Here is a 23,986-nt window from a genome sequence, read left to right as displayed (position 1 = left end):
TTTGGGTTGGAAAAGACCTGAAATCCCACCCAGAGCCACCCCCTGTCCATGGGCAGGGAAACCTTCCCCCAGCTCAGGTTATTCCAACCTGGCCTTGGACACTTCCAGGGATCCAGGGGCAGCCACAGCTTCTCTGGGCAACCTGTGCCAGGGCCTCCCCACCCTCCCAGCCAGGAATTCCTTCCCAATATCCCACCTAAACCTCCCCTCTTTCAGCTTAAGGCCATTCCCTCTCTCTTTAACCAGGAAATCAAGCTCATCAGCTCAGCTGGGATGTTCTTCCTTGGGGGATTAATGACTTTGCCACACAAATCTAGAAGAGTACATGGGAAAATGAGGGAGGGTCCATGAGGAGACACCAAAGGATTTGATCCATCAGATAAACTGAAATAGGGATGATCTTGGAAAAAACAAGCACCAAAACTGTCTATCTGGCATAAAAAATTACTTCTCTTAAGTATATAAGTGACATATAAATAAAAGCAAAGCTCACAACTTAAAAGGAGGGGAAGAGGGAGAATTACTTAATCTCCCTTATTGAGAACTGACTTGGAATTCTAACACAGATTTAAGGAATATATTTTCCCTGCCACAGCAAATAAGCAGCAGCATCACAGAACAAACCCAATCCCAGTTTCTACTTTGTCATCCTTTTAGAAATGTCCAGAGGGTTTTTTTTCACCCCCAAACTCAATAATTTTCCTGGTTTTGTCTATCCTGATGCTTCATATCCCAGTATTTGCTGCCTCACAGTGTTCTATCCTTGTGTTTTCACTAAAAGCTAAAAAGGAGGATAAACCTCACCAGCTCCCCCAGGTCTGACCCAGAGCTCTGCACTGGGTTGGTTAAACACAGCCAGGCCCCACAAATCCTAAAACACTTCCAAGGAAGAGGAAATAATGGGAATGTCTCTGAATAAAGCTGTACAAAAAACCTGAATAAAAAGGGAATTTCTCTGAACAAACCTCTGCCAGAGGGAGAGGGAGAAGGGCAGAGCTGGTTAAAAAGCATTATTTGGTCACAATAGTTTTGATGTAATGACTTTTTTTTTTTTGGTAAAAACTAGAAAATCAGGAATCCCCCCCTCAGGAAAGCTCACACAAGCAGGATGACATTTCACAGGGGCTACTGGAGCTATCAGGAGAGGCACTAAAAATTCAGATATCCAAGATCTTGGGTGAGTCTGTGACTCTCAGAACCAACAGGAGGAATCAGAGAATTAACTCCTCAGTTTGCCTTCCCCAAAAGGGAAGTAAAAAAAATGGGATGATTGTATTTCCCTGGTAAAGGAGGAGGATTTACTCACTTCCTGTTCCTTTTCCTGGCTCGGCTGTAGGCCTCCAGCCCCTCTGTTAGTGTCTTCAGCTTCTCTGGCTCCACCTGAGTGAAGGGATGAACACCAAACCACGTTACCCGGAGCTGCAATCACCAGACATCGCTCTCACCCCCCTGGCAGCCTGGAATCTCATCCCAAAAAACCAGGTAGGCACAGCAGGCTCCACCCTGGAAAGCATTAAAACACTGGGACACATGATACAGTCCTTACAGGTGCCCCCAACATCAAAGTGTTTCCATCACCTCCAGTTTCTGGGTGGAAAATTGAAGGCCAAATTCCTTCCTGTTCCAGAGGAAAAGCTTTATTTGTGCTTTAGGAATCCAAGACTCCTCACTAAAGGAGTCCTAAAATCAGTTATTTCAATATTTTTTTTTTTTAATTTAAGAAGATCCTTTAGCAACCTGCTGAGTCAGGGATGGATTTGGGCAAGGGCCAATATTGGTATCTGAGAGTGTTTGAACTGGAAATTTAAGCTGTGGATATTTTAAGCAAGGGGTACCAGTTCATCCCAGCACAAACAATAAAAGCAAGAAGATAATTCATTAATTATATCATCTCTGTAATTTTAGCATTTGCATTCTCCAAACATGAGTCCAGTTAACTCGATTATTTTCATCTGGCTCAAGCAACTTCTGCTTGTGAAAACAACCAAATCAGGATTTATGACACACCAACCTAAAGAAAAGCTGAATTCTTTTTTTCTTTGCTACATCTTGATTGGTATTTTTTAACTGAACAAGAACCAGCTTTTGTGTTCTGACACAGGGAAAATTAATTCTATAAACACAAATTTATTAAGTTTGTACAACCCAAAAATGAGATTGAAATGCAAATTCCCTCCGAACTCAGCCTTTTCAATTCCTAAATAATTTATATTCCCCACGGAACTGATGTTTGGATGTGACAAGGGGGAAGTTAATGAGTGAGCAGGTTGTCAAAATCTCTAAAAATACAAGTTTAGATCCAATTCCCCAAGTCTTGACTCAGGCCCGTGCTAATGAAATTGGGGAATAATTCCAGGAGTCACTAATGGAGGAACCTGCACGTGGGGAGGTGGGAATTCAATTTCCAGGAATTCAATTCAATTATGCCACAAATTGGAGCGTTTTCCCCCTTAAAACTGTGCTCACTTTTAATGCAAATACTTCCAACAATTCCTCTCCTCGTTGGGTTTTGGAAGAACACAAATGCACAGGGAAGAAACAGAATCTTTTGGAAACCTGGGGAGCTTTTCCAAGGCAGGGAATTATCCCTTTCCATGTGTATCTAAGGAACAACCTGCAGGGGCTGTGACCACCTGCCACGAGATAAATGAGAAGGTTCAAGGGTAAATAAGAATATAAAGAATTAATATCATGTTTGGGTGACAAAGGACTTGTGTTCAGCAACAGAAAGGACTCAATGTCTTCATTACTGGCATTTTGTGATGCCTATACATTAAAACCCATTTTTTTAAAAGAAGTATCAAACTACTACAAAACAGGGCATCCAAAGCAAGTCTACCAGGTTAATAATAATTATTAGCATCAATAATAACAGCAGTTAATAACAGAATCAGTAGGAACACTAAATCATACACACAGATGGGGTTTCCAGCACGTGGATAAGTCACACCTGTAAAACTAGAAAAGCCCAGTTTAACCAGCCCAGTTTAACCAGCCCAGTTTAACCAGCCCAGTTTAACCCATTAAGGACAGTGTTTGCCCTGAGCAGACTGACCAAGGAAAGCTCAACAAAGCCTTGGACCTTCCCCTTGTTGCCCTCAAACCCTTGGTCCTGCTCTGGTGATTTGAGGTGGATAATAATCAAACTCATTGATTTAGTTGCACATCCTCTGGTTTAGGATGTGTGGATTCAGACTCGCTCCTCTCCTTCCCAGACATCTCTGCTCCTGCTGCTGCACCTCCCTTGGGCTCCTCTGACATCCAACAGCCAAGAAAACAAGGAAAGGAAAGTGCAAGATTCCTCCCTTCTCCTGCTGGGGAAACCCCAGCCTGGCTGCTCTCCAACACACCCATTATTGCTCTGAACACCCCCATGGAAACCAAAATCAAACGGTGTCTAAACCAGAGACCAGGGAGAAGCACAAATCCCAACAGCAAATAATTGTCACAATGCAGGAGGGGCACGTTTGTCACACAAACACTTCCAGAGATGTTTCAGGGAAGCTCCACGGAAAAGAGGATTTCCAGAAGTGCTGCAGGTGATTCCCACCATGGATGTGACTGAAGGGCAGAACTCCTGAAGCCCATTTGCTTTTAAAGGCAATTTCTTTTTGGTTTTCCAGGTTATTTCTCTTGGTTTAGTGTGGGGTTTTTTTTCCCTGTATCCCACCTTTCACCCCCAACTCCTGCCCTTTGGAATGGCCGTTCACTCTGTGCTTCTTCATGGAGACAATCAGACACACTTTTAAAATTTTTTTTTAAATTTAAACTGATTAAATTAAAGGTCTTCTGATGCCAGAGGTGATCCATGACTTCCTGATGAGGGACTTGAAGTGGTACCTTGACAGCAGCATTCCCAGGCTTTGCTTCCCTGTTTTTTGGGCTTCAGCACCCAATGAAGTGGGTGCCACTGGATTTCTCTCACACAATATTCATGGAATGCACATAAATCCCACAAAAACAAAGGAGGCGGGTTTGCACAAAGCAACAACACATCCTGGTGTCCCCAAACCGGGGAGGAAACACGGAATCGCCAGGGAATGGAAAGCAAAATAAATTCACCTCTTTACAGGAGTTCTAAAACCAAAACTCTTCAGTTATATCCAACACAATTATATCAGTCACAGAGATGTGGATACACAACTTTGGATGTTAATACATAAATCCATACTGGGAATATGTGAGAGCCATAACTGTGCTCCTGATTCACACGGGACAGGGATATTGTACACCTGATTTTTCCAGTTTTGTTTAATCTTTAATAGTTTGGGGTCTTCTCCTGTGCCTGCACTTCGTAAACTGACTGGAAATTTGGGGATGTGACCATCCCAAGGATTGAGCTCTGCAGCCTTGTCCTGGTTTGGGCTGGGACAGAGTTACACCAGGACAAGCTCTGGAATATTGTCACCTGCAAAGAGAGACTGAAGTTCTCCTGAATTAGGGTGCAACGACCCCAGTTATTTTATAAGAACTACAAAGATAAAATGTTATACAAGTAGTGGAGACCAGACTTGGAAGTATTTACTGTAATAAAGTAACCAATAACTCCTTGATAAGTATAGCCTGTATATCCCCCAACAAGCACACGATTTGTGGACACAAAAGAAAGGATTTCAGCATGAAAGAGCAAATTTCCTCCCTACTAAAAGATGATCCAAACCTCCTTTTATGCTGAAAATGTTGAAAATGTGTGTGCATTTCCTCCGTGGCAATCAGCAAGATTCCCCTTATTACACACTCCTCCTGCTGATTCGATCACTTCTCCTTTTTTTGCAGTTTCAACACTTTTAGGTATTTTCACACCAGGTTTTGACACAGCCAGAAATTTGACCGAACACACAACGGCAGCGAAAGCCTTTTTTGGGTAACACCACTGTTCCATGCACAACTGATTTAGTAAAGCCCAAATCTAACCTGTCTGAAGGCAACTGGCACAAGTTTCTTACGGGAAACCACGGGGAAATTCAGTCCTACGAGCTACAGGTAAGGAAAAAAACCAAACCGTGCTGCTAAAATAGGAGACAAAGACTAAAATGACGACGTTTTGGTGGGCGCGTGGAGAGAGAGAGAGATGTGCATAGATATATAAATATACCTTCCCCTCCTCAGCGTTCTGTTGACATGAATTGTGAACTTCTTCCTCCCTCACCAGTTTCCCAGGCCATGAAGTGAGTCCTTTGATCTGGCCCCAGACCAAGTCGCCCACGTTGAACGTCCTTGGCCTGTAGTGGAGGAGCTCGTGGGAGGAAGGCGAGTCGGGGTTCCTCAGGTCCTCCTCGCTGCTGATGCTTTTAGCATCCGAGGGGCTGGGCACACACCCATTAATGCTTTTGGCATTAAAATCTCCATTGTAATGGATGTAGTCTTTCACCAAGGAGCTCTCCAAGCTATTGGAGGAGCTCGGGGATTGCTCTTCCAGACCCAGGTCTTGTTTGGAAGCGCTCAGCAGGTCCCCGAAGGCCCTGCCCTGCTGCGGCCTGTTCCCGTTGATGTGTGCACAGCGTTCCACAGTGTTCTCCAGTCTGTCCTTGAAGCTCAGCATAGTTCTTTTGTAATTGTTATACCTGAAATTCTCCTCCAGCGCCTTCTCGCTCTGGCAGTTCCTCTGCGGCAGCAGGGCCTGGTGCTGCTCCCCCGGCAGCAGAGGCAGCGCCGAGGCGTTGTTGGGCCTCTCGTGGCAGGGGCTGCCGTGCAGGTGGGAGTGCTCCAGGAACTCCTCGCACTTCCACCTGTTTATCTCACCCACCGGGCTCTGCTCCCCTTCCCACTGTTTTTTGGGGGTGTTACAGCTGGCCGCCTTGTAATACTCGTAGCCCTCGCCCTCCCCGGGGTTCTTGCCGTGCTCGGCGCCCTTGGGGCCGCGCGCGCCGCGGGCGCCCCTGGCCCTGCCCTCGTGCTCGGGCACGGCCACGCCGCGGCCGTGGATGACGGCGCTGACGGCGCTGGAGAGGTTCAGGGGGTCCCCGATGGAGGCTGTGAAGGCACTCATGGCACTCAGGGCGGGGATGGGGCTCATCTGGGTGGTGCTGCTCACGGCCGTGGTGATCACCACCTGCATCCCCTTGCTGGCCGCGTCCACCACCGCCTTGTAGATGGCGTCCACCGACGGGTCCCCCGGGCCACCCACGGGCAGGGAATCCTTGGGCTGCTGCCCCAGGGGGGGCTCGGCCCGGGGCTGCAGCTCACAGGAGGGTTCTGGGAAGGGAGGGAGCATCGCGTTGGAGCTCTCGGGAACCGGCGCCATTCCCATCTGGGTGATCATCCGCTTGTTCAGGACCGCGGCGTCCTCCTGCATCCTCACCTGGGGAAGGACAGGACAAGATGGGAGTTCATATTCTGGATTAATGTTTCATGGAATTGCAGAGGTGTTGGGGTTGGGAGGGGCCTCTGGAGATCACCCAGTCCAACCCCCCTGCCAAGGCAGGGTCACCTGGAGCAGGTGACAGGAGCAGGTGACAGGAGGGACCTCTGAAGACCACCCAGTCCAACCCCCCTGCCAAGGCAGGGCCACCTGGAGCAGGTGACACAGGAACTTGTCTGGGTGGGTTTGGAATGTCCCCAGAGAGGGAGACTCCACAACTATTTCAACAGACAAACTTGGTCTCATTTTAATTAAACCCCGAGGTGGTGGCCAGGGTGACTGTTCCTCACAGGACACCACTTCATTTTGATTAAATTCCAGTTATGAAGTTAAATGCAGAACAAAGTAGAGAGAAAACAAAAAACCCTAATTTAGAGGAAATTAGACCCACTGGCTCTCAGACTTCGCCTCGTGGATCAAACTGGACATCTTGACATGATCCAGCCCCCCATGCACTGCTGAGACTTCACCATCATCCCTTTCAGAGCCTTTCAGGAATTTCCTTGAAGCTCAGCTCTTTCCTTTTCTTCTCTCAAGTCCTAAACAACTCCACCAAGGTCAGTACTTTAGTTATAGAATCCCAGGATAGTTTGGCTTGGAAGGATCTTAAAGCCCATCCAGTGCCACCCCCTGTCATGGGCAGGGACACCTCCCATTAGCCCAGGTTGCTCCAACCTGGCCTTGGACACTTCCAGGGATCCAGGGGCAGCCACAGCTTCTCTGGGCAACCTGTGCCAGGGCCTTCCCACCCTTACAGCCAAGGAGTTTTTTCCTAATATCCCATCTAAATCCCACAACCTTCTCTTCTCCAGGCTCCTCCGGCTGAGATGATCCAGTCCAAGCTCCAGCTACAGGAGGTTGCACAGGATCACATCCAGGTGGGTTTTATGTATTTCCAGAGAAGGAGATTCCACAGCCTCCCAGTTCTGTTCTCAGCTATTCTTTCCTCCCTTCCTGGCACCTCCAGACTAAACCAACTGAGCTTTTTGAACTCCTTGTCACATCCACAGGCAGGGACGACAGTGGCAATGACAGCATTGTAACAAAACACTGCAAAGAACAACACGAAAATATTCCAAAAGCCCCTTTAAACTGCTTACCATGACCATTATTTATAGAACTGGGAATCTGGTGCAAAAAACCACTGAGCTAAAGCTACCAAAATTCACACAAGAGAGGGAACAGGCAGGTAGAAAACTGAGATTTTGCAGTGGAACATCTACACTGAGAAATGACACATCTCCTTTTCCCTCCTTACAGGGTAAAAGCACTGCCTGGCTCTATCTCCATGTCCCATCCTCACATCTGGAATTCTGCAGCAACCACAGCAACCTCGAGTAACAATAAATCCGTATTTCCCTCCGGGTTTATTCCCTACTTTTGCCATGTCAGTGTGTTGGTTGGATATTCAAGTTGCACTGTGAAGAACTGACTATTTAGGTGAGAGCAGCAAAGGATCATTTTGGCAGAGTTTGTCACTGTAAATTCACTCTAATCCCTGTTTTCTTCAGGCTGCAGAATCCAACAGCTCTTCCATGCAGTTGCAGTGGGAATACAAGACGACTGGCACACACAGTCACCTACAATAACTCATTAAGCTTCTAATTATTGTGAAGTGGTTCCAGCATTTATTTCTCACTGCTGCATTATCAGAATGGGCTGAATGGGGATTTATGATCCTTTCTGCACAATGGAAAAGAGTTTTGCTAAAAATTCATAGTATTGTCAGCACATAAATAGCATATTTTTTTCAATACATGCAGCATAATTCCTTCCAAGGAAACTGGACCCAATTCCTGCAGAGAAAGGTATAAAATTTCCATAAAAATGTCACTGATTTGCAAAACCCATGGTGAAAGAGTAAAATGTAGACAGTGTATATATATAATTTATATGGATCATATTGCCTTAATCAGCAAAGAAACCCAGACCCTGGGGGATGTAATTTTACCTCCTGAGAGCTGCACATTTGTTGGAATATTGCTTCCCTCTTGCTTCCTACCTGGAAATTCTGGAACAGACAGGCCATGGGGTTTGGGTTGTTGGCTGGGCCAGGGATTTGGGGCTGGCCCTGAAAGCCCTGCACGTTCTGGTAGCCCTGGAGAAGGTGCTGCTGCTGCTGCTGCTGCTGCTGCTGCTGCTGCTGATTGGGAGGAAACATCTGATTGTTGTTCAGGAGCGACTGGAGATGACTCAGCTGATGGTTGTTCAGAGTAGTGTTCAGGGATGACATGTCACCTGCAACCCAAACACAGGCAAACACGAGTCACAACCATTCCCAGCCTTCAGCAGGGATTTCCTTGACTCCAATTTTAACTGACTGCTGAAAACGCCTCTGTAAAACAACCCTGCTCCCCTCCAGCCTCCCAGAGGTCCTCAAGGGATGTCTCTCCTGCTCTTTGTTCCTTTGTGTCTTGTTTCTTTGTTTCTTGTGTCACATCCACCTGGATCTGCCTGAAGGGCCCTGACAGGACTCTGGGAACAGCCAGGTTTGGCAGAAGGAGCCTCTGTGACAGCCCATGTCTTGGAATCTCCTTCAAACAGCACTGGGGTGGGGAGAGGGAGGAGGAGCAGACACAGAGAAAAGTGAAAATAATTCAAAACCCCAACAAAACTGGTTTTTTAATAATTAAGACACGAGCCAGCTGTGAATGAGAAAAGGCTTTTTTGCCCCAGACATGGAACACCAAACAATTATTTTTGTACATTCAAGAGTAAAAATTGTAGTAATAGTTTGTATTATATGAAAATCTCAGTGTGGAAATTCTAGTTCTAGTAAAATAAATATGAAACAGTAAAGCTTAAAATATATCCATTTTTTACTTGGTTTCCTTTTTTTTTTTAATTAAAAGCTCTGGTTTTCCTTAAAATTTCCATTTGCAGAATCACTGGTTAGTTGTATTTTACATGGAAAATGTCAGGTAGGGTTGAGTCCACTGCAGCCATTAGTATGGCAGTATGAGGTATTAAGTTAAATATTTAAGTTAAAATACTTTATCAGCTCTTTGCCACTATTTAATTCCTCACATTTAAGTAGATACACAGACCAAACAGAGAAGCACTAACTCTATTACATATTTTTGGTAAAAATAATAAAAAAATCATCACCCAGGATAAAGAAATCTTGTATTTAAGAGGTTTTTAATCACTTTTTTTTTGGGATGTAGGTGTTGGTCCTGCACAGCTACTCCCACTAACCCTGTGCTGCCACACTCTGCACCCAGGGAGGCTCCTGAGCTGCTGCTCCTTGAGCAGTGAAACAAGTGCTGACACAATTTTCGGGTGTTTATAGAAGGTCTAGGTGGCAGAATTAATAATTTCCCAAATCAGTATTAAACATTGAGGAATCCAAGCAGAATTTGCTTTAAATCTCCTGCCAGAAGAGTTATTCTCCACAAACAAGCTGTCACACACACACACACAAAAAAAAAGGGTGGCAAAGCGGAGTTTTTGCAAATAGAAACGAAAATCCAAAGCTCCCCCTCCCCTCCCCTCTTCATTTGATTCCTTTCTTTATTTTTTTAAGTTTCCTTTTATACCTGGGAAGAAAACTGGACTTACCAAGCAGGCCTGTCCCCAGGAGAGGGTTAAGGAGCTGTGGCACCACAGAGTTACTGTTGAGTTTGGCTGGCCCAGGAGCACTCCCAGCACTATTAGATATGTTCAGCAAGGTTTCTGCCATGGACACCACGGCCGTGCCACCGCCCAGCGCCGAGACAGACAGAGCTGCCACCGCCGAGGACGTGGTGGTGGTGGTGGTGGTGGCCTGGGAGGAGGTGGCAATGGAAACCTCCGGGTGGCCGGCGGAGTTCAGGACACCCCCCACCAGCTGGGGATTCAGGGCCATGAGCGCCGAGGGCCCCGAGCCGGCGGGCAGGAGCAGGGGGTTGGAAGCCGTGTCGGCGCCTGGAAAGCTGGGAATGGGGTTGGGCAGGAGGGTCTCCACCCTGGAGCCGTCGGGCAGGGGCTCGGGGGGGGCCGGCGGCTGCGCGACCGAGGGCACGGGGGGGTTCTGCTGCTGCAGCAAATCTGAGATGGTCACATTGAAGGATGGCACGGGGAGCATGGCAGCGGCTTGGGCTTGGTTCTGGAGCAGGGCTGCCAGGAGCTGGAAGTGCACGGGCTGCAGAACCTGCCCGTCCACGTCGCCGGAGAGAAAAGCTAAAGCGGCGTTTACATTCGGGTTGAGAAAACCTAAAGGGTTGAGGTTGACCTCGGACTTGCCTTCTCCCGCTGAAGGCTGCAGGATATTTAATAGGTTCTGGTTTAGGAGCTGCTGCTGATTGACGGGCAAGGAGAGAGGCAGGGAGCTGAGGAGGTTGGGGTGCAGGGCGGGCGGCAGGCTGCCGCTCCCGGCGCTGTTCTGCGGGAAGGGCAGCGGCGCCTCGGGGCCGGAGAAGGGGAAGTCGGTGCCCACGGGCAGCTGGCCCTGCTGGAGGGGGGTCCCGGCTGCCGTGGTGACAATGACACCGTCCTGCAGCACGGAGGTTGTCTTGGTGATGGCAGGTTGGCTGGTGCCGGCGATGGCGATGGACGATGACGGCCCCGAACCGCCTGGAACACAAACAAATCCAGCTGTTAACGGGGTTCTGCCTGTTGGAGACACATCCGAGTCGTACAAGAACCCAAACCAGCCGTGTCTGACACCCACACACGGGAAAAAGGACGTTTGGAGCATCCAGACTTGAGTCCTTTTACCATATGGATGGATCTGCCACCAGCTACCGCAGACACCCATCGGGAATTATCGAACTTGTGTTTCCCCTGAAGTTCTTCGATGGGGATAGAACAGGATTTCATCCATCAGCACAAACCCCAAGGCAACCAGAACATAACAGAGCCAGTTATGGACCAGTTATGGTCCCAGTTAATCCCAGTTTGGGATTAACCACTTGGGAGAAGGATCATGGATGACGTTGGGTGCGAGAGTGTGAGAGCACAATCTATTTCCATTTCTATTTAATTCACGGGCTTCCGGATTTTAAATTATTGTTCAAAGCATTATTTTGGACTCCTGAATTAAAACACATGATGAATCTAATGAGTAAAATATATTTTGATCCAGCTCTGTTGGCATTCACAGCCCCCAGTGATTTATACGGAAAAAAATGTGGATTGGGGTGGTAAAATCAAACCCATCACTTGGCATGAAAACAAAGAGCAACTGGGTAAATTTACTATGAAAAAGTTACAAAGAAAGAGTAATAAAGTTTATCTGGGTATCTTTACATCCCTTCAGTAAAGCTGAAGCATAAAATATTGTTATTTTTTTCCTTAAGGCAGAGTCTTGAACTGGCCCAAAAAGCACCTGGGAGAATTAAAGCAAAGGGAATTGCCTTGAAATATGTCCTTCTGCTTTATTTACTGCAGTTCACTGGAGAACACTGGAGTAGTAGATTTATATCTAAAACTGTGTCATCATAAATGGATTTAATGATGGTTTCATGCAGTGAAATAACTTTCCATCCTCAACTGCCCTGCAAATACCAGAGATCAGAAGGTCCCAAATAATCAATTATAATTTTTCTCCACAAATACCATTTGAAAAGGGATATTCAACCACACACTCAGCTGGTAAGAGCTGAACCAACTCTTTACATCATTTGCAACGTAAACCGCCACTTTTCAAGCACCGTGACATCCTGACAACTCAAAAAAAGGTCCAAAATTAACACAGAGCACGGGGCACTGCACTGAACTCAGTCTGGAACAAGGAAGGAAAACCCCAAAATACACATCCCATTGGATTTCCACTCATGGCTTCATGTTCAAGGCCTCAGATTGGGCAGGAAGAGCAAATAAAAAGCTGCTAACTGGACAAACTGCCCAGAAATTATTCAAGCCACTGACAAATCTATCGGTGCAGATCCATGAAAACCAACTACAAGTGGAGGATGTCACCTCCCAACGCACCCATCCTGCTGTCACCTGGTTCTGGAGCCTTTGGCACCATCTCCAAAATAAATAAAAGAGGAAAAAAAATGGTTCTCTCAAGCCCATGTGCACACATGAAGAGGTACAGGACCGTGCCAGGCTTGTGATGGGTCACTGTGGAATCACTGAGAAAAGACTTTAATTCTATTTATTCATCTGTTTATTCATTTTTAAAAAGCAGGAGAAGTCCCAAAGACCAAGCCACAGATTTAAGAGATACCATTCCCAAAGTCATCCCTAGTTTTAATGGAAGAATCAGCTGTAGCTCCCAAGGGATGGGAGATGGATGTTTGTAATTTATTTATGATGCTGTTTTCCATTCAGGTGAAGGAGCACATGGAAAAGTGTTTGCTGGGAAGCAAATCTCAAGAGTTGGAAAATTGTTGCTGTTTTTTTGGCAAACAGGGCTCTGTTTTCTGACCCATCACCCACCACTCCTGGAGACTCCACCAGAGCATCTTCAACACCTGCCCTTTCTCCAGATTAATTAAACAACTAATTAATTGCTACTGAGGAAAAAAAAAAAATCCTGATGGATCCTGAGTAGGAGGAAGAAAATGTGTCCTTATTTCAATCCAGGCTGGAGAAGTTTGGGAGTGGAAGAGGTGATGAGCAGCCAGACTTCAGCAGGAAATAAAACACAGACAAACATCCCCCCGGAGGGATATTTGATAGGAAGGCACAGCAGGAATTGGGGGAGAAAAGTCCCAAATTGGGTAGCAGCAAAGACAATATTTACAGCTACATTCTGGGACAGCTTCATGACTGAACTGCCAAAATATGAGTTCTGGATCTCTTCCCAAGTACCACCTCCGACAAGTCAATGTTCCAGATGAAGATGTGCAGGCACAGCCATTCCCACTGGAATACAGAAGCTGCCAGAGCTTCTCCATGTCTGGCCCCAGGCCAGGAGATAAAATCTGAGTTGCATTTTCCCCCTTACAAAAGAAGTACAGTGCCCGTTATGTGACAGACAGTCCTTCCCTCTGGGATCCCACGGGAACTGTCCTTCCCCAGCTCCACAGGAACTCTCTGAGATCCTGGCTTTTGGAGGTGCAAGGAGAAGGAAAGGATGCCCAGGATCAGCAGGTGGATGATGGACTTGATGATCCTAAAGGTCTTTTCCAACCCTAACAATTCCCTGACTCTGAGATATGTAGAGTTCCCTGAAAGAGCAGCAAAACAGGAACACCAAAGCATGGGAATGACTCTGGATGTGCTTTGGGTCTGAACTTTATTCAAAGGGATTTCCAGACCCACACGTTGTATTTAATGGAACTCCCTAAGGAGAACAGGCTCACAGCTGTGACCACCTGCCTTTCCCTAGAGCCTGGAGAAGGACAACAGCTGGAAGAAAAGGAAGAGTTTTGGCAGGGCACCAACTCACACAAACCCCCAACACCCCCAAAACCCCACCCTGAAGCGGTTCATTGTCACCATATCCAGGCTACAAGAGGACAATTAGCAGGGTTTGGATGAGAAACACAGACAGGAGCTGAACACCAAAAGGAAATCACCACTGGGATTCCAAGTCCCACAAAACCATGGCATTGTGAGCCCTGGAAACAATGGTCCTTAATGACCAGAGGGTCTGAAGGGTAAAGGTGGAATGGAGACAAGGATGGAGGAGTGAGACCAAAAGCCATAAAAGCCCAGGACAGAGCCTGGCTCGCAGCTCCTGCAGACACAGAGCTCTGCCAAAGGTGCTCCTGCCAGCTGTGCTGGGAAAAATAACAAAAGGAGAAACATCCAGAATGCAGGAAAAGCAGCTCTGTTGTTCCCTAAGAGGGCCAAAGAAAATAAATGGAAATTGAATAAGATCTATATTTTTAACATCATTACTTATTGTATTTAAGTGTTTTTTGTTGAGTTCTCTTTTGACAGCAGGATCATTTTCCTGTGTGCATTTTATCTGTGTGCATTTCTTGAAGTGTTCCTTGACAGGTTTTCTTCAGCAGAGACAATGAAATAAGGGGTGTTACGTGTTCCAGAAGATTCACTCTCCTCGTTCACTTAAAATAAAGGAGTGGAAGATGTTTATCATTAACTTCTCAGCACTGTCCTTCCATGAAAAGGCAGGAACACACCTGTGCTGTTGGAATGGTGGGATACAATCCATAGTCTGCCTTGGTTTGGGTCCTACAGGAGTCATGGAAGGTGTCCCTGCCCATGGCAGCAGTGGAACCAGGTGGTCTTTAAGATCCTTCCCAACCCCAACCATTCCATGATTCCCTGATTATAACTACATATATATTTTCCTAAAAGACTGCAGTTAAAGCATGCCAATGAGAAAACAATCATGTAAATAATATTATACAATTAATTTCTCTGTGAGAAACTCCCCATTATGTATTTTAGTATTTCAGCAGCCAAGAACACACTGCTGGAATTTGTGGAATAAAAATAATCCCTAAAATAGGTGTTTGAAGGACTTAGAACAGTAAAAGTGCAGCACTTGTTCATTAGCCATTAACACCTGAAACGTTTCTAGGGTTGAGGACAAAGAAATGTTATGGATTCCACTTTCTCAACTCTTACTTTTCATAGAACCAGAGAATCCCAGGATGGTTTGGGTGGGAAGAGACTTTAAATCCCTTCCAGTCCCACACCCTGCCATGGGCAGGGACACCTTCCACTAGCCCAGGTTGCTCCAACCTGGCCTTGGACACTCCCAGGGATCCAGGGGCAGCCACAGCTTCTCTGGGCAACCTGGGCCAGGGCCTCCCCACCCTCCCAGCCAGGAATTCCTCCCCAGCATCCCATCTAACCACTCCCTGTGTCCTGTCCCTCCATCCCTTGTAAATGGTCTCTCTCCATATCCAATCAAACCACAGCTCCCTTTGTTTTACACTGGGCATTTTCTTTGCTGCTTGTTTAATTCAGAACATTCCAAGCTTGGGAAACCCTTGTCAGAGCTCACATTTAACTCCTGGGTCCTGTAACTTGCTCCCACCCTCTCCTGAGGTTAAATCCCACAGCTCACACAGGAGAAATCGGCACAGTCCTTCCCAAAAGATCCATGGGAGTGGGGAGAGTTTCCCTGCAGGCCTGACCCCGGGATCAGGGAGGTGTGAAAGCACAAAAGGATCACTCAGACGTTGCAATTATTCCCACAGCTCCCGTGGTTTGTGACTCCTCCACCCACCAGGGTCACCTGTCCCTGCTCCAGGAGCTGCTGCAGCACCACATGGAACAGGAATTAACAACAACTTCAGAGACACAAACACGGAGTTTGCAGCAGTGTAATATTGTTAAATTAGTGATTTTCAGAGCCTACCCTTTCCCACTGTCATCACTGATGGAAAACACACCTCACAGGCACTCAAAATCCCAGACATATTCCTGCTTTAGCTATTCCACCCTTCCCTGTACACTGGGAACCAGGAGCTATGCACTTCAACCATTATATTCTCCCTTTTCTGTTTGCAATGGAAAACATTTCAGATGTTTATCTGGCACCCCCTTGATTACAGGGGCTAATTCCAATTCCAATTCCAATTCTCAAGGAGCCATAATTCAGCATTTAAGCACCAAGTGCTGTCAGTCCTTATCGAGACCCTGCACAGGAGAATTGCAAAAAAATGGACTAATAAATAAAACATCCTCCAGCAGGAGCAGTTAAAAACCTGAAATTCCCTCCTGTGCAACTCCCCATCCTCGTGGAATGTGCTCTGCTGAGAATTATTTACCTCCCTGTCCATGATATCCATGTTACTGTGCCTACAATCATCACAGGGTTTTTACACCTACAACAAAACAACTGGAATGTTGGCCCCAAAATTTTGTGGAGAGGGCAAAAAAAGCCCCAAACTGTTTTTAGGACAGTAGAAATTCTTAAAATTGGGCTTTTTTAAAATATTTAACACCTGACTGATTGTCACCCTTGGCTCTTCTCCTCTGAATTCTGAATTTTACCCTCACTGCTGTTTTTTTAACATGATTTTGGGAAAACTGTTGTGCTGCGCTCAGCTGTGGCTGCAAAACATTGGGAAGGTAAAAATTCCATAAAAAGCATTATTTCCTTCAATAATCCCCACTCCTCCCCCTGGAAAGAGTTGGATTTGCCCACTGGTTCCACTTAAGGATATTTTGGGATGGTGAGAGCTAAATATGTACAGGAAATCCCAGTTAATTAATTCAGCTTTTCCCCACAATAAGGCTCATTTTTCTGTGGTATTTTATTACTGTTTTTCACAAATCCTTTAACTTTTATCCCTGTAAATTCCTAAAAAAACTGTATGGCAGTTAAAGCACCAACCAGGGAAGGGTCTGGTTGAATCAAAGGCCGCGAGTTATTGGGAAATTCAAATTTTGAGAGACAAAACAACAAAGTGCATCTAAAAAAGCAGAGAACATTTTCCCTGTTCTTTACAGTTCTCATTTGAATGAGAAAAATGATCACTTTTCTCTCCCCAAAAATACTAACAGAGGAAAATAAGGTGCAGATTCAAACACCAGCGATCCCTTGTCATGGCTCCCAAGCAGGGAAAAGTCCCTCTGGAAGTTTCTGTAACCCCAAAATCAACAGGACATTTCAACTGGCTTTGTAATTAGGAGAGGAGCTGCTTGGCATCCTGTCCAGGGGTTAGTCCAGTTTAATAAGGAATTTTTCTCAGGCACAACGAGTCCCCCAGAGGTGCCAGACGCTCTTCTGAACTCGGGAGTCAGGAAGTGCCACTGATTTTGTAATTCCAGGAGATCTGAAGGAATTTTGGGAGGCAAATCCATAGACTCACGTGTTCAAACACACCACTTAATGTGATATATTTGAAAATATTCCACCTTTGATGCACAGAAAAGACCGTTTTCAGGGAAGCAAGGGCCTAAATTCAGTTGATTTTCCACTTAATCCACCAGTACATTTAACCTTTAATTCATCCAACACTTTATAATTTAGGGATGTGACAGCACCATCATCCCTTTCCATCCAAAGCGTTTCCAGGTGATTTTGGGATACAATCCTGCCAGGAGCATCCCCAATTCCACTGAGAATTCCCATTTTTATGTTTCCAGGAATTCACTCGGCTTCTCTTTTTACTTTTTTTTTGTCAGGTGTTTCATGGAGTTTGTTTTGTTTTGTTCTGTTTTTTAAGCTGACCCTTTGCATTGAGTGGATTAAATCCAAGCCTCCTAAACCACTTCTGGTTTTCCAAGGCCTTGTTCCATTCCCAATTATCCTGGCTGCATTAAAATAAACCCCTCTGGAGAGGGACAGAAGCTCCTCCCTGTTGAATTATATTTTACTATTTCTATTCTGCACATTTCACCAGTTCCAGGGAAAAGGACAAAGCCTTTATTTGCCAAATCTGCCCCAATAAACTTCTCATGTTTCTGATCTTCGAGACAACTTATCATCTTTATTATTATTTGCTGTGGTTATTGTGGTTCCCTTAACTTCCCTATCAGCAAGAAAAACCTAAATAAACCAACCTACAATAAAATCCATCACCCAGTGGCACAGCCCCATCCTAATAAAGAGAAAATCCCATCACACTCCCACTGAAAATTACCTGGGAACTGCAGATATTATCTCTGGAAGGAGAAAACAAGAGCCAGAATAACAAAGCTTGGTCCATGTGGTTAAAATAGAATTAAAAGCTCGGCTAATTGTGGGGATTCACAGTATTTTTTTCTCCCAGGAACTATTTTGGAGCAGGAGCTGTTCTGAGTGTTGGCACAGACACAGATTTAGCAATTAAAAGACTTCAAAACAAAGGGGAAGAAAAAAAAAAAAGCCACAAGCTGAAATATGAACAGGAGTTTCCTGAAAACATCTGACTCAGCTCTGGAAAACTGAATTTAATGGGCTTTCACCAGCTCCAGCACCAAAACTAACACCCCAGGACAAGATAATTCCCAACATTCCTCTTCCCAGCTTTGTCCCAGAGCTGAGTGCTGACTGGAGACTCACTTTTATTTTTAACACAAGTTGTTATTAACACAAAATACTCAACATTTCCCACGTTGTTGATGGAAAGAACATGAAAACACAACAGGAATTCCCCCATCTGGAATTCCACAGCCTGTGGATGAGATGTAAATCCCACACCTGAGCCCTGTGGGGACTCAGGCAGGAGGCTGGGGGAAGGTTTATGTGTAATTTTAGGGACTAACACAAGGATAACACAACGTGAGGCTCCATCTCAGAGAAGAAAAGGGGTCTCTTCATCAGGAATATTCAATAAAATAATGAAATGCAGGTTGTGTGTGTTTTTTAGGCACGGAAACTAAAGGAACAACCTCTTGGGCAGTGAGGAATGAAACATATTCCCAACTTTCTGCCTACATGGAACTGCTACTTATCATTTAGATAATGCCACTGAAGGCTTTATAGATATATTGCTGTAATTCCAGCAGCCATTCCCAAGGGATTGGGAATTCCACAGCAGAGCAGAAGCTCCCAGGTGGGGTTTTAACCTCTTGCTGCTCCTACATGGATGAGAACCAAAGGGGGTGTTGGTGTTGAAACCTTTTCTTGTGGGGATTGACTCGGATTTGTTCGGGTGCATTTGCCTTATCCAGCTTTCCTGAGGATCCCAGGGAATACAAGCACAGGGAAGCAAACTCCTGGTGCAAAGCCAGACCTTTGCTCTGTGCAAAAGGCAGGACAAAGTCTCCAGAGGGAAAATGCCTCGAGAAATCTCCTCTGTGTCACCATGACAAGGCAAAAGAGCCACACGAGGACTGAGAGCTGCCTGATTGCAACACCCCCCCACACCCCAGGCCAGGGAAAACCAGGCCTTTTTATCCCAGGAATGGAGAGGAACCCTTAGAATTCATCAGAAACCGTGAGCAGCATAATATTAGACAATTATTTCTCTGTGATTCAGCTTTTACAGGATTCCACTCTGCATTTTAAAGGAGGAAGCTCAGGAAATTCAGATCAGGTTCTTGGGTTATTGAGAGGGCAGTTGCACCTTAAGGTCACTTTGGTGTGACCTGGGTTTTCACTCACACAGGTGCCACCTTTCCATGCTTTGCTCAAACAGAAACAGGCCAATGAAAGTCCCATTTTTGAGCTGTTCCCCTTCTATGTTTGAACAGCCCAGAGACAGGAACAGCAGCAAACCCGTTTCCTCTCCAGGTCTTCACTGGTGAACAAACCAGGAAATGTCTCTCTCCACTCCTCCAAGTGAATATTCAGTTTATCCAACCATTTCATTACCAACTTAGTAAAATTACCATGATTAAGGCAAACCCAGACTCGGCAATTCCTTGTGCTGGCCCTGGAAAGGGTTGTTTTGTAAATTTTGGGACTCCTCCTATCTCTGACAACACCAACTCTTTAAGGGCAGCAGTGAGGAACACGTGTATCACCCAGATACTCCAACCTGGGGCTGGACTGGCAGGGCATGCTGGAAAAAACCCACCAGTTTATTTGGGGAAGTGATAAAAGAGGTGTGGGAATGTTCAAAAGTGCATGGATTTTATTTATGCAGTGTGTGTGGAAGTTCAGAGGAGCAGGAGTTGGCACAGGAAGGATGATTTTGTCCAAGACAAGGGAGATATATTCTTGTTTACCACTGGTTTGGATTAAAACCCCAGAAGGGTTTGGGTTGGAAGGGACCTTAGAGCTCAGGGACAGGGGCAGGGACACCTTCCACTATCCCAGGATGCTCCAAGCCCCATCCAACCTGGCCTTGGACGCTTCCAGGGATGGAGCAGCCACAGTTCATCTGGGCAACCTGTGCCAGGGCCTCCTCACCCTCCCAGCCAGGAATTCCTTCCCAATATCCCATCTAACTCTGCCTTCTGGCAGTGGGAAGCCATTCCCTGTGTCCTGCCACTACAGTTCCTGAAAAAGATTCCCTCTGTGGCTTCCCTGCAGCCCCTGCAGACACTGGAAAGCCGCTGTGAGTCTTCTCTCTTCTTACCTCAGTACCTGGGTGTGAGCACCAACTTCTGACACGGCTAAACTCGAGTTTAAAACACAGACACGGGGAAGGAACCCCTTTAAAACCAGCCATCCCATACTTCCAAGAGCTCAAGCCCAGGGGAATCCCCCCAGGAGGCCACGTACCTGCTTCAGGGCTGCTCTGGTTACAGCTGCTGCCGATGCTGTTGGGGATCACCGGAGCCGAGGGTGCCTGGAGTCGCGCCTGAGGTGGGTTCTGGTGCAAGGAGTTTCCTAAAGCCATTCCCGACTGCGGGAGCATCCCGCAGCTCCCGCCAGCCTGCATCTGGCTGATGAGCCCTGCCAGGTGGTTGGTGCTGCCCGGGCTGGCCCCGTGCCCGAAGGCAGGGTTGGGGCCGTGGCAGTGCAGCCCTTCCCCTCGCAGGGGCAGCCCCGGCGCCAGTGGGGCCTGGAGGCCGCCCGAGCTCAGGGCAGGCTCCGGGAAATGCATCTGGTTCCCGGAGCAGGGCAGGGCAGAGCCGGAGCTCCCACAGCCCGTGGAACTATTGCTGCTCACGTGGGAGCTCTGGCAGCTCATGGACTGCAGGAGCTGCGACATGGAGCTGATGGGGAAGGAGCTTTGACTCTGCTTTCTTATCAAATCGGATCCGGCTTTGGAAACCCCAGAACTGTCCAACTGGGACTGTCTCAGCAGGCTCAGCACCGTGGTGGGGGGCTGCTTCCTTTTCCTCAGAGGATCCTTTTGCTGAGACATCAGTTTGTCTCTCAGTGCTGCTCGGCCGCTCTGCCCTTCCGTGGTGGGGAGGAGCACGTTGGCAGCAGGAGGGAACATGGAATTTAAAGTGCTGTGTCCTTCGGAGTTGCCGCCGCCGGCAACAGGTCCAGAGTTGCTACTGCTGCTGTTGTTGGTACCAGCGAGTTTGTTTTGATTTGCTAGCTGTGCTTTGGCTGCTGCTGACAGTAAACTGCTGGCTGGGAAAGAGGCAGCGTTGTGCTGGTTCAAGATCTGGTTTAAAGGCATTCCCAGCAAACCGGGCTGACTCTTCAAGGAACCGCTTCCAGCCGATGCAGCGGGAAAAACTGCATTGTTGGGAGGGTTCAGTACATTGCTCATTCCAGCGATTAGCGGGTTGGGGATGTCCTTGTACTGGCCGAGTCCATCGTGCTTGGTGGAAGGGCTGGATGGCATGGACGGCCTCGGCGAGCCTATGGTCGACCTCGGGGACCTGGGAGGGACCTTGATGCCGCCGCAGGCCGACTGCGGCCCGACCGGGGGCAGCAGGAAATTCCCGTGATCCGACGACGTGGAGGAAGAGCGCGACCTTTGGGGAGAGGCCTCGATCCTCCCCATCCCGGGGCCCATCATGTGCACCGGGGAGGTCACGGGCGACGGGGACAGGGAGGTGGAGGCGGAGTGCTGGACCCTCTGGCCGTGGGGCGCGTGGTTGGCGTGGGCGGGTTTGACGGTGGGCAGGGGCAGGTTGCTGGGCAGGGGCACGACGGCGGGGGGCATGCTTACATTCATCACGGGTACCTGAGAGTGGGCGCTCGCGTGGAACGGGGACGGGGGCACGATCACGGGGTTCTGGCTCGCCGGCTTGCTGGGAATGGGGTCCAGGATGCCGAGGGGATCCTTCTCGGATGGCAATGGCTTTTTCTGCAGGGCGCACGACGGCGGCGGAGGGGGGGGCGGGGGCGGGGGAGGGCCCTGCGGGGGGGGCTTGTGGTGGAACATGGCCCGCGGGATCTCCATCCCCGCGGGAAAGCTACACAGGGGCTTTTTCATGACGGGGCTTTTCGTGGTCAGGGTGGGGGACAGAGGTATGTTAGTCCTGCCGGCCATGGCGCAGGATGACTGGATGGGGGAGCCGTGCAGCATCACCGACGGCGGCGACAGCGGCGTCCTGCTCACGTGGATGGGGCTGGAGTTGGGAGCTCCGTGGAAACCGGGATTGTTCCTGGTGAAAACGTCGGGGCTCCCCAGCGGGTCAGTCCTGGGAGAGATGGAGCCGTCGCCGTAGATCTGCGACCCCGAGGAAGCCGGGCTGGGCATCCCGCCGTGGCTGCCCCGGTACGGAGACTTCTGTCCCAGCTCACTGCTCCCCAACCTCTGCCTGGGATACACAGGATGGAGCTCTGGCTGCTGGCTCCCGGCCATCTCTTGCACGTACAGCCTCCCCATGGCATTGGATGCCCCGATCATCAGCTTGAAAGGAGTCTTACATTCCGGCATCACGGAATTTGTAATTCCTTCATGCGGTTTATTCCTCGCGGATCTCGGAGTTGCTGCTCGAGTGGGAACTACTGGAGTTGCACCTGGTGTTAAAAACACACAACAGTCACTGTTTGGAAACGCAGCATCACAGGTTTTTCAGTGCAGAACTACAGGGTGTGAAAATATTCCTAAAAGCGAGGAAGCCTTTGGCTAAACTTGGGCTTCCACAGGAATGAAACCCCAGGCACTGAGGAGCTCCTGGAACGGCGCCCGTCGCCCTGTACAGATCTTAATTTAAATCCCATATCAATATGGACAACTGGAAATCTTTCTCCTGCCCTTCTGTCTTTTCTAAGCATCACCTCCAGCGTCCCACTCCTGGATTTCCAGCAGCAGCCCTCTGGCAGGAGCAGGGAGCCGCTGTCGCAGGGAAAAGGAGCCTCTGGCACCATCTATTGAGGACAGGAGGAACAAAGCCCAGCCAGGACTGAGACTCACTTCCCAGGTGCTGTCCCAAACGCTGTCCCTGATGAGGGATTCTGGATGCTTTAGGGGGTTGTTTTCAGGATAAAAGCCTTGGGGATATTTGCACGTATTGACACAGGAACCCCTCTACGACGGAAAAATTCCCAGTTTTGACCCAGGCCTTCCTACAAGCACGAGGCCACTTCCCATTTTTATTTCAAAAGATTTTTTTTTCCCCCCCAATGTTTTACTTTCAGAATATCACCACAAGCAGCTCCAAAGTCTGGGGGACTTTCTGCCAGTTGCGCTGCTCTGGGAATTTGCAATTCAGCTCGGAGCGCTTGGCACGGAGCCCCCGAATGTGCAAACTCCAATTGGGAGCTGCAAATTCCACCTTCAGAGGAACTCAGGAGGTGCCTTGAAATTCTCCTGCTCTCAAGAATCCCATTCCCATCTCTCCTTCAGCCTGGGTAGACTGACACTCCTGCCTTCATCCTATTTGCACGACCAGCCCCATCACCACAGAAACAAACATTGAACCTGTCCCAAAATACAACCAAAGTGTCAATTTAGGGGACAAAACTCAAGGCTGAACTGCAAAATAAAATGAGTATGAGAGGCCTCACCTTGAATGCTGGAACTAAGCAAATGGTCACATGCAAGGGTGTGAAAATGAAAAGATATTTTGCTTACAAAGGCCATTTATTGGGAAATTTTCTTCTTTGCTTAGGGCACAAAATTCTGACCGACAGAGAAGGGAAAATCACCTGAATGTCACTCATGTCTTGAATACTCACCTGGTTTCACCTCCTTCATTCTGCTAATTTTTTGAAAACAAGAATGTAATTTAAGTACTACTCATCAAAAAATTAAGGAGGAAAATGTGGAGCACCTTGGGAAATTGCACTGCTAGTTAAAAATGAAATGACATTGAAAAAAAAATGTAAACAGAGGTTTAAAATCCTAAATTTCAATGTGAAAATCAGTCCTATGAACAGCATGGGTTAAACTTCACATTGGTCAGCACCATCCTGCCATCTGATCTTATGGGTCTTACTTCTCAATATCTGGGTCTTATTTCTCAATAATTTACAGCTAAAAGTTGTTTTTTTCTAGGTGAACAACCTCAGAATCATCAGGATTTGTTGTTACACCT

At 47.5% G+C, this 23,986-nt stretch overlaps 1 protein-coding gene across 3 annotated transcripts in view; it reads right to left on the bottom strand.

Moving 5' to 3' along the window:
* Positions 1-23,986, bottom strand: part of MBD5 (methyl-CpG binding domain protein 5) — a 109,397-nt gene that overhangs the window by 4,404 nt on the left and 81,007 nt on the right. For all 3 annotated transcript variants that reach the window (XM_017823746.1, XM_017823745.1, XM_017823748.1), the window contains 5 exons: positions 20,316-22,466; positions 9,923-10,915; positions 8,364-8,599; positions 5,096-6,301; positions 1,307-1,380 (listed from right to left, as the gene is read on the bottom strand). In XM_017823746.1, coding sequence (XP_017679235.1) covers positions 1,307-1,380; positions 5,096-6,301; positions 8,364-8,599; positions 9,923-10,915; positions 20,316-22,466 — 4,660 coding nt within the window. The remainder of the gene's footprint in view (positions 1-1,306; positions 1,381-5,095; positions 6,302-8,363; positions 8,600-9,922; positions 10,916-20,315; positions 22,467-23,986) is intronic.

This window comes from Lepidothrix coronata, unplaced genomic scaffold, assembly GCF_001604755.1.
Source record: "Lepidothrix coronata isolate B3197 unplaced genomic scaffold, Lepidothrix_coronata-1.0 Scaffold105, whole genome shotgun sequence".
In the NCBI taxonomy this organism is placed as follows: Eukaryota; Metazoa; Chordata; class Aves; order Passeriformes; family Pipridae; genus Lepidothrix; species Lepidothrix coronata.
Note: the sequence above shows the minus strand (reverse complement) of the source record. Positions and strands in the feature narration are given on the sequence as shown.